This window comes from Phoca vitulina, unplaced genomic scaffold, assembly GCF_004348235.1.
Source record: "Phoca vitulina isolate PV1807 unplaced genomic scaffold, GSC_HSeal_1.0 scaffold17, whole genome shotgun sequence".
NCBI classification, from domain to species: domain Eukaryota; kingdom Metazoa; phylum Chordata; class Mammalia; order Carnivora; family Phocidae; genus Phoca; species Phoca vitulina.
The window spans coordinates 33,441,475-33,454,981 of NW_022589720.1; the positions used below are offsets into that span (position 1 = coordinate 33,441,475).

At 35.4% G+C, this 13,507-nt stretch overlaps 1 protein-coding gene across 1 annotated transcript in view; it reads left to right on the forward strand.

Moving 5' to 3' along the window:
* The window catches only part of CCDC152 (coiled-coil domain containing 152), a 28,394-nt gene that overhangs the window by 11,940 nt on the left and 2,947 nt on the right, over window positions 1–13,507 (forward strand). The window contains exons 4-6 of the mRNA XM_032415316.1: window positions 8,202–8,266; window positions 11,373–11,475; window positions 13,321–13,448. Of these exons, the coding sequence (XP_032271207.1) occupies window positions 8,202–8,266; window positions 11,373–11,475; window positions 13,321–13,448 (296 nt within the window). The remainder of the gene's footprint in view (window positions 1–8,201; window positions 8,267–11,372; window positions 11,476–13,320; window positions 13,449–13,507) is intronic.

Sequence of the window (13,507 nt, forward strand, 5' to 3'; positions counted from 1 at the left end):
TGAGAAAGGATATGATAGAGTTGCATGGTCATTCATATTTCTTAGAATGCTATTGCTTTCTTTCTGAATTTGAAGCAAGTTCTAGTTCAAAAGAAAATAAGGACCCTTGCTTACTTAGTTGTAAATGGAACATGTTTATCTTGTACTTGTACCTTTGAGTTTTGCTGGGCTCCCAAGCATCCTAAGTGCACTAGAATTCTGTGCTCGTGGGGCATTGCAAATGAAGTGTATGAATGTAGTGGCAAGGAGGAGTAGACATGGATATTGCTCTTACCTTCTCTGCTCGCATGCATGCTCAATTGTCCCACTGGAATTTACTTAAAAATGTAAGTGCAAAGACAAAATTAGTAAGAAGTTCAAAGACAAAATTATTAAGAATGTCAAGACATTGAAGGCAGAAGCAAGGATAGCAGCCTTCTGAGTTCAGGGCCCCATGCAGCTGCGCAGACTGCACACCCATGACGCTAGCCCTGCCAATAATGAATAAGAAGAGAGTTAGGAAAATACTTTGATCAGAAGCCTAATCTAGAGGTAGTTGCTTCAATATAGCACAAAAGTTAATTCTAAATCTTCTAGAAACCAAGGCAAAACAAAATAAGACAAAGAATAATTCAGACAGTTATATAACTATTAATTTCCAATTAAAAAATAATAAAATAAAAACACTCAGTTAATTAAAAGACAAAAACTTTTCCAGGATCTGAGTAAATGCTGCTGGAGGACAGTTCCAGTTTAAATCAACACAGCCTTTATTCAGGCAACCATGTAAGGAAATTTAATGTAAAAATATCTAGCTCATTATGGAATGAAATTATTACAAAGCTAAGCAATCCAATCATAAATGATATTTAAAAAAAAAGCCAACTCACTGTAATTGTATAATGAATACAAAGACAATGTACACTTAAGGACCTCCCAGTTCAATACCAAAGGAGAATAACTAATTTTAGAAAAATATATCACAAAATTATTAGAGTCCAAGAGAATAAAATGAATTTTGTCTAGGCCAGAGAAAGATTATTTGTCAAATATCAGGACCAGGCGGACTCTACAATGATGCAAAATGCTATTGGAATTTACAGATACTCCAGCCAGAGCAGCCTTACACCTTAAAGAAGTAGCCAGAGTGGGAATCTGTGTTTGGAAATCTAACGTAGGGGCACCTGGGTGGCTCAGTTGGTTAAGTGTCTGCCTTTGGCTCAGGTCATGATCCCAGTGTCCTGGGATCGAGTCCATATCAGTCTCCCTGCTCAGCAGAGAGCCTGCTTCTCCCTCTGTCCTTCACCCAGCTTGTGCTATCTCGCTCTGGTAGGATGATGAAAAAACAACAGTGCCAACAATAATCATATGTTGTTTGTACTACAAATGAAAGCCAACATAGAGCCAACTGAAATGTAATATAAAGTATTAAGGAAGTTAGCTATTTCTTCAGTAGGTGGCTTTAGTTCACAGATAAGTTCTGTGGTTCTATTTAGCATAATTATAGATGTGCCTAAGTCAGATAAGATGCAAGTAGTTTAACATTTAGATGGGTTGATCAGTTTTTCTGGCAGAGGGAAGATTTCTTATCATTAAAATGTCAGTTGTCCTCAAGTTAATATACACATTTAGTGCCATTTTAATTAAAATTCTCAATTGGGGATGGGAGAGATTGTATCAAATAATCTTAAAGCTCATTTGACAGAAGAAACAAATAAGAAAACTGAAAAATAAGAAGAATGTGGAGGAGGGAGAGTTTTGTTACCAGGTAACAACATGCCCCGAAACTGCTGTAATGAAATCAATATGGTATTGGCCTAAAAACTGAAAAAGACATCCCCAGAAAGAATAGAGAACTAGATTCTAGAAACAGGCCCCAATATTTGTCAGTGTAATATATGTCACAAGAAATATTTCAATTTATTGGAAAAAGAATGGCATTTTAACATATGGTACTAGCACAACTAGCTTTCCATCTGGAAGAAAAGAAAGTTGGACTCTTTCCCACCACATTAAAAATAAATTCCAGATGGATAAAGCTGCAGTGTAAAAAAGAACAATAAAAACTTAAAAGAAAATTCAGGATATAACATTAGCTGTATGCAGGATACAACCTGGAGCTGTGGGGTGTCCTCTTAACCAATCTGAAAACCTCAGATACTATATAAAGAGAAAAAAAAAAAAGGCCGAACTTTCTTAACAACAACACAATAAAAGTACACAACAGAGGTGCCTGGGTGGCACAGTCAGTTAAGCCTCCAACTCTTGGTTTCAGCTCAGGGCGTGATCTCATGGTCTTGAGATCAAGCCCGCCATCATGCTCTGCACTCAGCATGCAGTCTGCTTGAGCTTCTCTTGACCTCTCCCTCTGCCCCTCCCCTCTGCTATCTCTCTCTCTCTCTAAAATAAGTAAATCTTTAAAAAAAAAGTACAAACAAAAATAAAACAACTTACATGTTATTTTGTCACACAAAAGTAAAAAAAACAAGTAATTTATTTGAAAAAGTGTTTTCAAATACCAATGTAGTTTTCTTAATTTTTTATTTAAATTCAACTTAGATAACATATAGTGTATTATTAGTTTCAGGGGTAAAATTTAGTGATTCATCAGTTGCATATAACACCTAGTGCTCATTACATCAAGTGCCCCCCTATTGCCCATCACCCAATTACCTCACCCCCCCCCACCTCCCCTCCAGCAACCCTTCAGTTGAGAGTCTCATGGTTTGCCTCCCTTTCTGTTTTCATCTTATTTTATTTTTCTTTTCCTTCCCCTATGTAATTTATATCTACAGTATACAACGAGCTCTACAAATTGACCAGCAGGGATAAAAAAGAATTTTTAAATGAGTAAAAGATATGAATAAAATTATGGAAATGTGTATGCATATGTATGATCCAGAGGTTAAGTGCAAGGGGAAAAGCTGATAAGGAAACACAATTACACCAGGGGTGTGGGAGTAGGAGAAAGAAGGAGAAAAAAAGAGGGAGAGGAAGAAGGCAGAAAGAAAGAGAAGGGAAGAGTGTCCTAAAAGTAGCTCAGAGTGTTTGATATGATCCTATTTATATAAAATTATAAAAATGTATGTCGATATATGCATAAAAAATTGCAGACTTGAAGGAATGTCCATTTTTAGGAAATGTTTTTTGCAAAGTAATATATATAGTATAATTTTATATTGGTAAAAATAAATAAAACCAGTACAAATGTGTGATATGTTTATAAATAATTATATAAGCTGGGAGAAAAGTAGGGAAGAAATACAGATCAGGCTGCTAACATTGATAACTTCGGTGAAGTAAGTGGTCATGGAAGGTGTGTAGAGATGGTTAGCTTCCCTTTACAGGTGCTTCACTTACTAAGACAAGCAAGTATACTTTTATAAATTAGAAAACATCAAATACCTTTTCTTTCATCTTTCAGTAATGGATGCTACAGCATTTCTAATAGATACATGAGGTATTAGTTGCCTAGTTAGCACAAAGTTTTTTAGGCAGCTCCCAGCCCTTAATTACTGTGACAAAAACAAAACAAAAACAAACAAAAACCCTTAAACTTGAAAATCATATAAAACTGAATAACAGAAAGTAAAACTCCTTTATTATTATAGAGATCAAAATTCTCTAAACTCTCCAGTTTCCTAATTCTAAAATACATACATTCTACTAACAAGACACATTTCACCACTATCAGGTTACATGACAATTAATTGTGTCCCCATGCTTTGAAAATCCAATTGGAATGGGAGTGGGCACGTGCTGTGATGAGAACTGGGTGTTACACGCAATTGATGAATTGTTCAACACTACATCTGAAACAAATGATGTACTATGTGTTGGCTGATTGAATTTAAATTAAAAAAAAAAGTTAGGGTGAACCCAGACTCTCTATTATATTAGCCCAAATAAAAGGCAAAAAAACTACACACAATTTGTAGAGACAGAGCAAGAGTCTGTCATGCAGACCCATGTCATGCAGACATGGCAGAGATGTTGGGAATTTAAAAACAACTGGGAATATAAAAACTATAATTAATATGCTAAGTACTGTAATGGATCAAGCAGACAGCATGCAAGAACATATTGGCAATGTAAGTAAGAAAGATGGAAATCCTAAGAAAGAAACAAAAAGGAATGCTAGAGATCAAAAACACTGTAACAGAAATGAAGAATGCTTTGGTAGGCTTATTACTACAACAAAGTGGGATTTATCTCAAGTATGCAAGACTGGTTCAGCATTTAAAAATCCATTAATTTAATCCAGGACACCAACAACTGAAAAGATGATCATATTAGTAGATGCAGAAAAATTATTTGACAAAATCCAACACCATTCATGATTTAAAAAAAAAAAATCGCTGTAAACTAGGAATAGAGAAAATGTACTCAACTTGATTTAAAAAAAAATCTATAAAAGTCTACAGCTAACACCATACTTAGTGGTAAGAAATTAGGGGCTTCCCACTAAGATCAAGAATAAGGCAAAGATAACCTCTCTCACCACTCCTTTTCAACATTGAACTAAAAGTTCTAGTTAAATCAATAAGACAAGAAAAGGAAATAAAAGGTATACAGATTGGGAAGGAAGAAATAAAACTGTCTTTCTTCATAGATGACATGATCATCTATGTCGAAAATCCAAAATATTTAAAAAAAAAAAAAGAAAAGAAAAACCTAGAGTAACCAATTATAGCAAGGTTGCAATATACAAGGTTCATATACAAAAGTCAATTGCTTTCTTATATACCAGCAATGAACAAGTGAAATTTGAAATTAAAAACACAATACTATTTACATTGACAGCCCCAAAATGAAATATTTAGGTATACATATAACAAAATATGTACATGATCTATATAAGGAAAACTACAAAACTCTGATGAAATAAATCAAAAAAGAACTAAATAAATGGAGAAATGGTCCATTTTCACAGATAGGGAAGACTCAATATTGTCAAGATGTCAGTTTTTCCCAACTTGATCTATAAATTCAGTGTGATCCCAATCAAAATTCTGGCAAGTTATTTGTGGATATTGACAAACTGATTCTAAATAATACAGAACTGGATTACTGTTACCCAGGTCTAGTGTCTGATTCAGCCTTGTCACTGGTCCCAGTTAATCACTGAACTCAAGCCCTGGCCTCTATTTCACAATGGTTTTGAATTACAGTCTTGGTGCCATGCCTACTCCTGGCCTAATTTTAGCTTTGAGCACCTTTTATGTCTGGCTTAGGTGCAGATCCTGGCTCTGTTTTGAACCCTCATCACACACTATATCAGAATGGGCTCTTTCCTGGTCTAGGTATATCTGCTTTTCCTTAAAACACCTAGAACTTAACAAGAATGAGTAGAGAAAACTGTCAAGCACTGCTCCTTCTTCATCATCTGGTGTCAGGAGATGGCTTTTGGTTGTATATAAAAAGATGTTGACTATAGTAGGTCTGAAACAGTAGGGCAAATTAAAGATGCAAAACCATATTTTAATACATTTCATTTCATTGTTTAAGTTTTACATGAAAAGATATTAAGTAAATATAACTATGCTCTCAATAATGTTGCTGTAAGATAAAACCTTCCTCCCTTTTTAGCTTAGATATCTAGCTTAGAATATCATTTATCTTCTCTTTTGGGAATGGTTTTATTTTCCTTACCTTTTCTAATACCAGTTAGACTAATCCTCAAAATGGATCAATCCAACCATACATCTGCTTACTTATAATGCTACAGTTACTGAAGGTTACTGGTAAAAAATCATACATTACAGACCCACATTAATTTATAAATCTCAGTTTCAATTATACCCTTCATTTATCCTCGCTTTTCAAACTTTTCACTCTTCAAACCCCCAACTTTAAATCTGTTTCTTTTTTTTTCAACTTATTTTACTTTCTGTTTCACTGGGGAAAAAATGAAAGCTGTCAGACATAAACTACCTCGTTCTTTTTTATAGATTTTTATTTATTTGAGGGAGAGAGAGAACACAAGGTGGGGGTAGGAGCAGAGGGAGAAGCAGACTCCCCACTGAGCAGGGAGCCCGATGACCCAATGATCCCGATCCATCCAGGGATTCCAGGATCACAACCTGAGCCGAAGGCAGACACTTAATGCTGGGAAAATACTAGGGTCTCCTAAAAAGGCAAACTTAAAAAATTCCACACATAAAATGGCCTAAATATCATTAATAATTACATTCTCCATAATCTTTTATCCAAAAACTTCAAAGCTATCAATCTCTTTTGGTGCTTTGAATGAGCAATCAAAATAGTCCTATTGATTCAAGTTTAAAACTAAATTTCCCCTTTCTCAATATGGAAGCATAGATGGAATAGACAATAAAAGTTATTTCATCCAACATCATGAGCCTACAGATATAGAAATCATCTACAACACAATCTCATAAACTAACTCATTCTTATAACCTACTACCTCTTCTTCCCACCGCACCCTTTCTAAATATATACATACCTGGACATACCCTTACTACCTTCCTCCTTCACTTAAAAAAAAGAAAATCCTTCTTCCTATCCAAAGTTAATTCCTCCACTTGGGTTTAACTCTTATCTCTCTTCTGGAGTATTGCGTCTTCAATTGTCCCTTCTTCTCTGTTTTTCATTTCTCTCTTTCTGCTGTCCATTCCTTCAGCATTTAAACAACTCAGATCTCTCCCATCTCTTAAACAAACAAGAAAACAATGTTTCCTTCACTTTGGATTTATTCCCTCCAATTGCCCTCACTCTTTCCTTTTACAATCAAACCTCAAAGGAATGGCCTGTACTCACTATCCATTTCCTCATCTTCACATAGTCCTCATCTTCACGTAGTCTTCAACTTACAATAATTGGGCATTTCCCAAAGTTTTCAGATTTGAAGTGCTTTCGCTTGATCTTTTTATTGTGTTTACTGCCACTGATTATGACCCCTTTAACCTCTCTCTTCTTATCACCACTCTCTCCTGCATCTCTGGACACTTCTCGGTCTCCTTACAGGATACTCTTCTTTGGCCACTTCTAAATGTTTCTCAGCCTACCAGAAATATTCCCTGGAGGGCGCCTGGGTGGCTCAGATGGTTAAGCATCTGCCTTCGGCTCAGGTCATGATCCCAGGGTCCTGGGATCGAGTCCCGCATCGGGCTCCCTGCTCAGCGGGGAGCCTACTTCTCCCTCTGCCTCTCTCTCTCTCTCTCTTATGAATAAATAAATAAAATCTTTAAAAAAAAAAAGAAATATTCCTTGGATATCTCAAGCAATCAAATTTAGCATAGTAAAGACCTACACTCGTCATTTCACTCCTAAAATCTTCCTCCTTTAATTTTTCCCAAACCGATGAACATTTTTCAATTACCCAAACAAATTACCCAACCTACAAAGCAAAGGTTCCCCTTTCTTTTTTGCCTCTGCTATCCATTCAGTCACTAAGTCTCCTCGTAATCTTACCATCTTACTATCTAAATAATTATCTTTATTTTCGTTTTATGTCCTACTGCCACTGATCTAATTTAGGCTCCTGTTATTTCTTACTTGATCTATTTTTACTGATACCAATTTCTCTAGGGTCAAAACCCTCCCATTCATCCTTTACACTGCCAGATAATTTTTTTAACCTGTAACTAATCATTTCACTTCACTGTTCAAAATTCTTTGACTCCATAACCTAGAAAATAAAATATAAAGTCATTCATATAGAATATGTCCACCTCCTATTAGGATATGGCTTCCACCTATTTAGTACCTCCTCCTCACGGTTTACACTCCAACAATACTGTACTTGAATTGTAATTTTCCCAAACATGCTATCCTCACTCGAACCCAAAGGCTTCTGTACAGTTTTCTGTATGTGAAATGCCTCCCTTCAGCATGGAGTAACCCTTATCATCTAAGTCTCATTGCCAATGGCTCCTCCTCGGTAAATCCTTTCCTGACTTCAAGCCGACTGAGGCTTTTCTTCCACAGGTTCCCTTGGTCTTTCAGACATGCTGCCATTATCGAGCAATTATCATAGCACATCGTAACTACTTCCACATCTGTTTTACCATCAGGCTCTTCTTTGAAGAGCTACAATTTTCTTTAACATTCCCAGTGCTATGCACAGAGCCTCACGTGCAATAGAGGCTGTATGTATGTATTGAAAGCATACATGAATGGAAACTTGAAATGTTAAATATTTTCCCATATTAATTAAAAAGTTCTATGTACTAGGATGCCCTCTGGTGATTTTTACACAGGTGAAAATGAACAACTAAAAAGAAATGCTGATCTTATGAAAGAAAAGTTGAAATCTCATGAACAGGTGAGTTTATATATTTTTATATTCAATCAAATGTCTGTAGACCATTTGTCTTCTCAAATTAGAAGAAAAGGGGGGTTGTTCTCATTAATGAATACAGCCAAAATTTGGAGAGGAAATAAGTATGTGTATATGTGTGCCAGAATTTTTAACGAATAAAAATCTTTAAAGAAATAACAATTTGAATGACTCTAGTCTCTTTGCAGACTATAATGCACTAGTATATCACTTGCCTTACTTTTTCTTTCCACCAAAAAGAAATGCAACTATTTTGCTACATATTTACATATTTTTAAATTATGTTAATAGAATTTTTACTCTAGAGTATACTCTATTTTTTTCAAAGACTTTATTTTTAAGTAATCTCTACACCCAACATGGGGCTCGAACCCACAACCCTGAGATGAAGAATCACACACTCCACTGACTGAGCCAGACAGGCAAACCTAGAGTATACTCTGTTAATTAGCACTTAAAAAATTTTTTATTATAAAATAAATGAATCATTAATCTTTCTGACTTGAGTAATCTGTGTACTTTTATTGCATCATCCAAATGAAAGGAGGATTTTATGTGGATCACCAATTATTTATCTCCCAAAGGCTACCATACCCTCTGCTACTTTTTCTTTTCTTCCATGGGAACAACATACGGCAGCAATTATAGAACAGATAACACAGTACCTAAACATAAAAAGTGCTCAGTAAATGTCAGTTCCCACTGCCCTTTGGGAGGTATTATGATAATTTTTTTCTCATCTCCCAGGAGCCAATATGTCAAACTCTGCCAGACCTAAGGTTTCCAAAACTCAAATTGGATCTTTATCAAACTTAGAACTTCAACTTGAAGGATCATTTCCAAATTCAATCTGGTCCCACACTTGAGATAATTTAAATATCTCTGGAATATATCCCACCCTTTATTTTTCCTTTCTTTTATCCCTTTCTTTTCTTCTTTCCCATTCTTTCCGTATTTGCCTCTAAAGCTCAACTATACATATATATATAAAAGTTAGGGTATAATTGGGGCAGAGAGAGAAGGGGGAGAAATGTTTGCCTTCTTTCTCTTCTAAAATGTCAAACCATAGAATATTGCTTTGCCTAGGATACTTTAGGAGTTTTCAAAGGGGTGGAAATTAAAGAGAAAATACCATAATCCAAGATTCAGAAGTTCTTAATTAGCAGCTGTTCAAAGCAAACTAAAGATGATCTCAATCCAATGAGAAGTCTCTAGTACAAAATGTCCAGGCACATCCAAAACATATGGAGAACCACTCTCTAGGAAAACACTCAGGAGGTACTCAATGGCCTTATTTGTAAGACTGGAAGAGGTTTTGTAACTTGTATACAGAGGATCCTTAAATTTTATAAAAACAAAACACAACATGGGGGTTTTCCCTCACAATTTAAAGTTCCCAGAAGGCAAATGAAAAGAAGGCAACCAAGAATAATTTGTTGGGACTTGGTCCCCTTAGAAAGAGAAAAGAATTGGATTCCTCAGAGCTGACACAGGCTAAAGTTGGGGAGAAGAACCTAGTGTGGTACAGCCAGGCCCAAGCCCACATATTAAAATAACCTTTATGCCTAGAGGCTGGAGTGAAAATCCTGTCTTTCCAAATTAATGGACGCTTTCCATTTCAGTGATGGCATCTTCACGCGGCAAAATCAATGGGGAATGAAAACATACATAGACTTGTCTCTTGTGGTTTCTCAGAGCAGCAAATGCTTAGTTGAGTCAGGAGTAGTTTAGGAAAGCCACTCTGTAGTTGCCCATCTAGAAATCTAGATACATGCATGTGAAAAGTGACAATTATGAGATCCACCTTTATATTCACCTGCCAAGCTTTAATCACAGCCAATGGTTAGATAGTTTGGCCATTCCTACAAGTTGCCAGGCGGGTTGAGTAGCACAAGTAGGTATCCACACTATCTCCCCTTGAACTTATGTAATCTCGGCACATGTACCTCCATGTTTAATTATGGACACCTAACCTCTTCAATACCACTGAATATCTGTTGAAAGCTGTGAACACTTTCTGAGCAAAATGCTCAGTAGTACACATGCATATATATATATATATATATATATATATATATATATATATATGTCTAATTTTCATACAATTTCAGAAAGTTAATGGATCTTCAAAAGCCCATTTACTGGGCCTAGGCTAGGAAATTTTGACTTAAATAATTCGTGTTGGCACTCTCATTCTTATGAATATTCATTCAACAAATATTATCCAGAGATATACACTGGGAGTTGAGGATACAATGGTAAGTAAAAACCAAGTCCCTGCTTTTATGATGTTTAGTTTAGAAGCTTTTCTTGAACCTCTTGCCTTCATTTATGTACCTTTCTTAGTATCCTTTTTTACTTTTATTCTTGCTGCTTTCCTTTTTCCTGCCTACATCTTAGGCCTGTGAGTGGTTTCTTTATGTAGAAACATCTCTCTGGAAAAATTGTAAATTTTATCTTTAGGGGCTTTCTCTTCCAACACATTAGCACAATAATCACTTCTATGCTTCAGCAACCTAAGAAACCAATCACAGGCACCTGGTGAGAACTTCTCAACTCCCAAATTCATCCTTCTCTAGCCTCCTTCTCATAAAGCTAACCCTTACCATGGGTAGTATTTAACCTCCTGGGAATTAGGGATGTATATATAATTTTCAGAAATAGAACTTCAGGCCACATTCAAACGATTCATCCTATGTTACATTAAGCTTGCCAGTTATCGAACAGAACTTACTATTGGCTCTAAAGTATAGCTTTGGCTTTAATAGACATATTTTAATGCTATCATGGCATTTATTCGTTAACAATTAACAAAATATTTTGAGCATCTATGACACGTTAAACACTGGTGATGAGTATTCAGGAAGCAAAGATAAGAAGACATTGTCTCTAGATGGTCTCTCTCTCCTTGGACCAGAAACTGATCCTTCTCAAAGCTGATTATTCAAGTGATAAGCAATATCTTTCCCCTCTAGATATGATTACTATTAAAAATTAACATAAACTTTGAGAATTTCACTTTTCTAATTAATGGAAGGTTGTGTGTGTACACATATGTAATTGAGGAATGAATATATATTTTAATCTTTAGGAATATAAGAATAATATTGCCAAACTTATGAGTGAAATGAAAATCAAAGAGGAGGGACATAAGATAGAAATAAGGAAACTTCATCAGGATATGCAGGAAAAAAGTAAGTTTTTTATTTTTAACTTAATAAATTCTAAGACATCATAAAATAATTTAAATGCATGTATAAACTTTTTTCAGTAATTGCCAGTTTTCTTGAATGAACATTGCCTTGATGCATTTTAAAGTTTTGTACCTTTCTATATATTTATGTGATATAAATTACAACATTTCTAAACTGGATTTATGGTTTTTGTAATTACCATTACTTAATATGGAACAGTTAATGTTCTTATAAGATTACAGTGAAATGTATAATTAATAGCTTTGATATTTATATGGTCTGCATATGGAATATTATTTCAGTAATGAGATTTTCTTCCCTCACTAAAGCAGGTCTCATGAACTTATGTTGAGAGTTAACTGGTTTCATGAAAGTAATAGAAACTTTTCTTAGTATGGGCTCATACTTATGTACAATATATGCAAAAATTTACTGGAAATGGTAAGTCAGAATATAAACCTACATCTACAAACTGCTATAAGAAAGCATAGAAGAGGGCGCCTGGGTGACTCAGTTGGTTAAGCGACTGCCTTCGGCTCAGGTCATGATCCTGGGGTCCTGGGATCGAGTCCCACATCGGGCTCCCTGCTCAGCAGGGAGTCTGCTTCTCCCTCTGACCCTACCCCCTCTCGTGTTCTCTCTCTCATTCTCTCTCTCTCGCTCTCGCTCTCAAATAAATAAATCTTTAAAAAAAAAAAAAAGAAAGCATAGAAGATAATCTTTGTGAACTTGAGTTAGCCACAACTTCTTGGAAAGAATTAAAAAGCACAAACAATAAAGGAAAAAAATTCTAAATTGAACTTTATCAAAATTACTAATTCTGTCCTTCAACACTGTTAAGTACGAGGCCCTGATCCCAAAGAATGAATATCGCTCAGATTCATTGGGGAAGATGGGAAAAAGAGTCTCTCAGCAGAGAGAAAATAAAAGCCAAGACAAATAGAGGGGGAGACATAGGACATTTTAGGGAATAATAGTCCATCTCCCACCTTTTCTTTGTGCCATATGGGAAGGTTAGCAAGAGAAAAGCCAAAAACTGGCTAGAGCTGGATTCTTTGACCCCTTGAATTGTAGGATAAAAAATGGGAAGTGATTAAAGGTTTTTGAGAAGGTGATGGCCATACTTAGAGGTATGCTCTAGGAAGACTGACCTGGCAACAGTGTATAGGACGTAGGGACTTGTGATTGAGAGCCTGGACACAGAGTCCAAGTGAGGAGAAACAAGGCTTGAAAGTAAGTAAGTAGTGAATTGGTCTTGGATGGAGAGCCCTTATTGGTGGGGCTTGTGGATGAATTGACTCTTTTCTCCCTAAAGTTGGAAATTCCCTTGAGGCTCCCATCCTGAATGACATGGTGTCATTAATAGGAATAAGAAAGTTGAGAAAAGAGGAAATTTGACGAAGCCTAGAGATGTGGTGTGAATATGACAGATGCCCAATCATGTGGAATAGAGAGTAGCAGGGGTTTGATGTAGCTCTAAAATCATCCAGTAATTTGGAGTCCTCTGTACCTAGGAACCCAAGCTTTGTGTCCCTCTTTAACTACTAAGTCTCCTATTTATTCTCTCTCTATTATATATATATGTATATATAATATAAAATTGATGTTTAAGAATACAAATCAGTTTATTTGTTCAAAAGCACTTCACGGGTAATTTTTGTGTTTCAAGAATTTTATAAGGGCTTGTCAAAAATATATAAAAGCTACCCTGCATATAAATGGTTTCTAAAATATTTTTATTAATGAAATTTACTTTCTTGTGGATTGTTTAAAATGCTAAAGATATACAAGTTTATAAGATTTTTGAAACATTAAGATGAATTAATTTTATTTACTTTTGTTCAGTTGAGTCAAATGAAGAAAAGCATAAAGAACTAATAGAGAAAAAGGAGGTGGAAATTTCAGAGTTAAATGCAAAGTTAAGAACTCAAGAAAAGGAAAAACAAAGTGAAATAATCAAATTACAGTTAGAGGTAAGTGTGTAAGAGTCTGCTAAATTTGAAGATGCATCCCTTAGTCTAGACTCGACTTT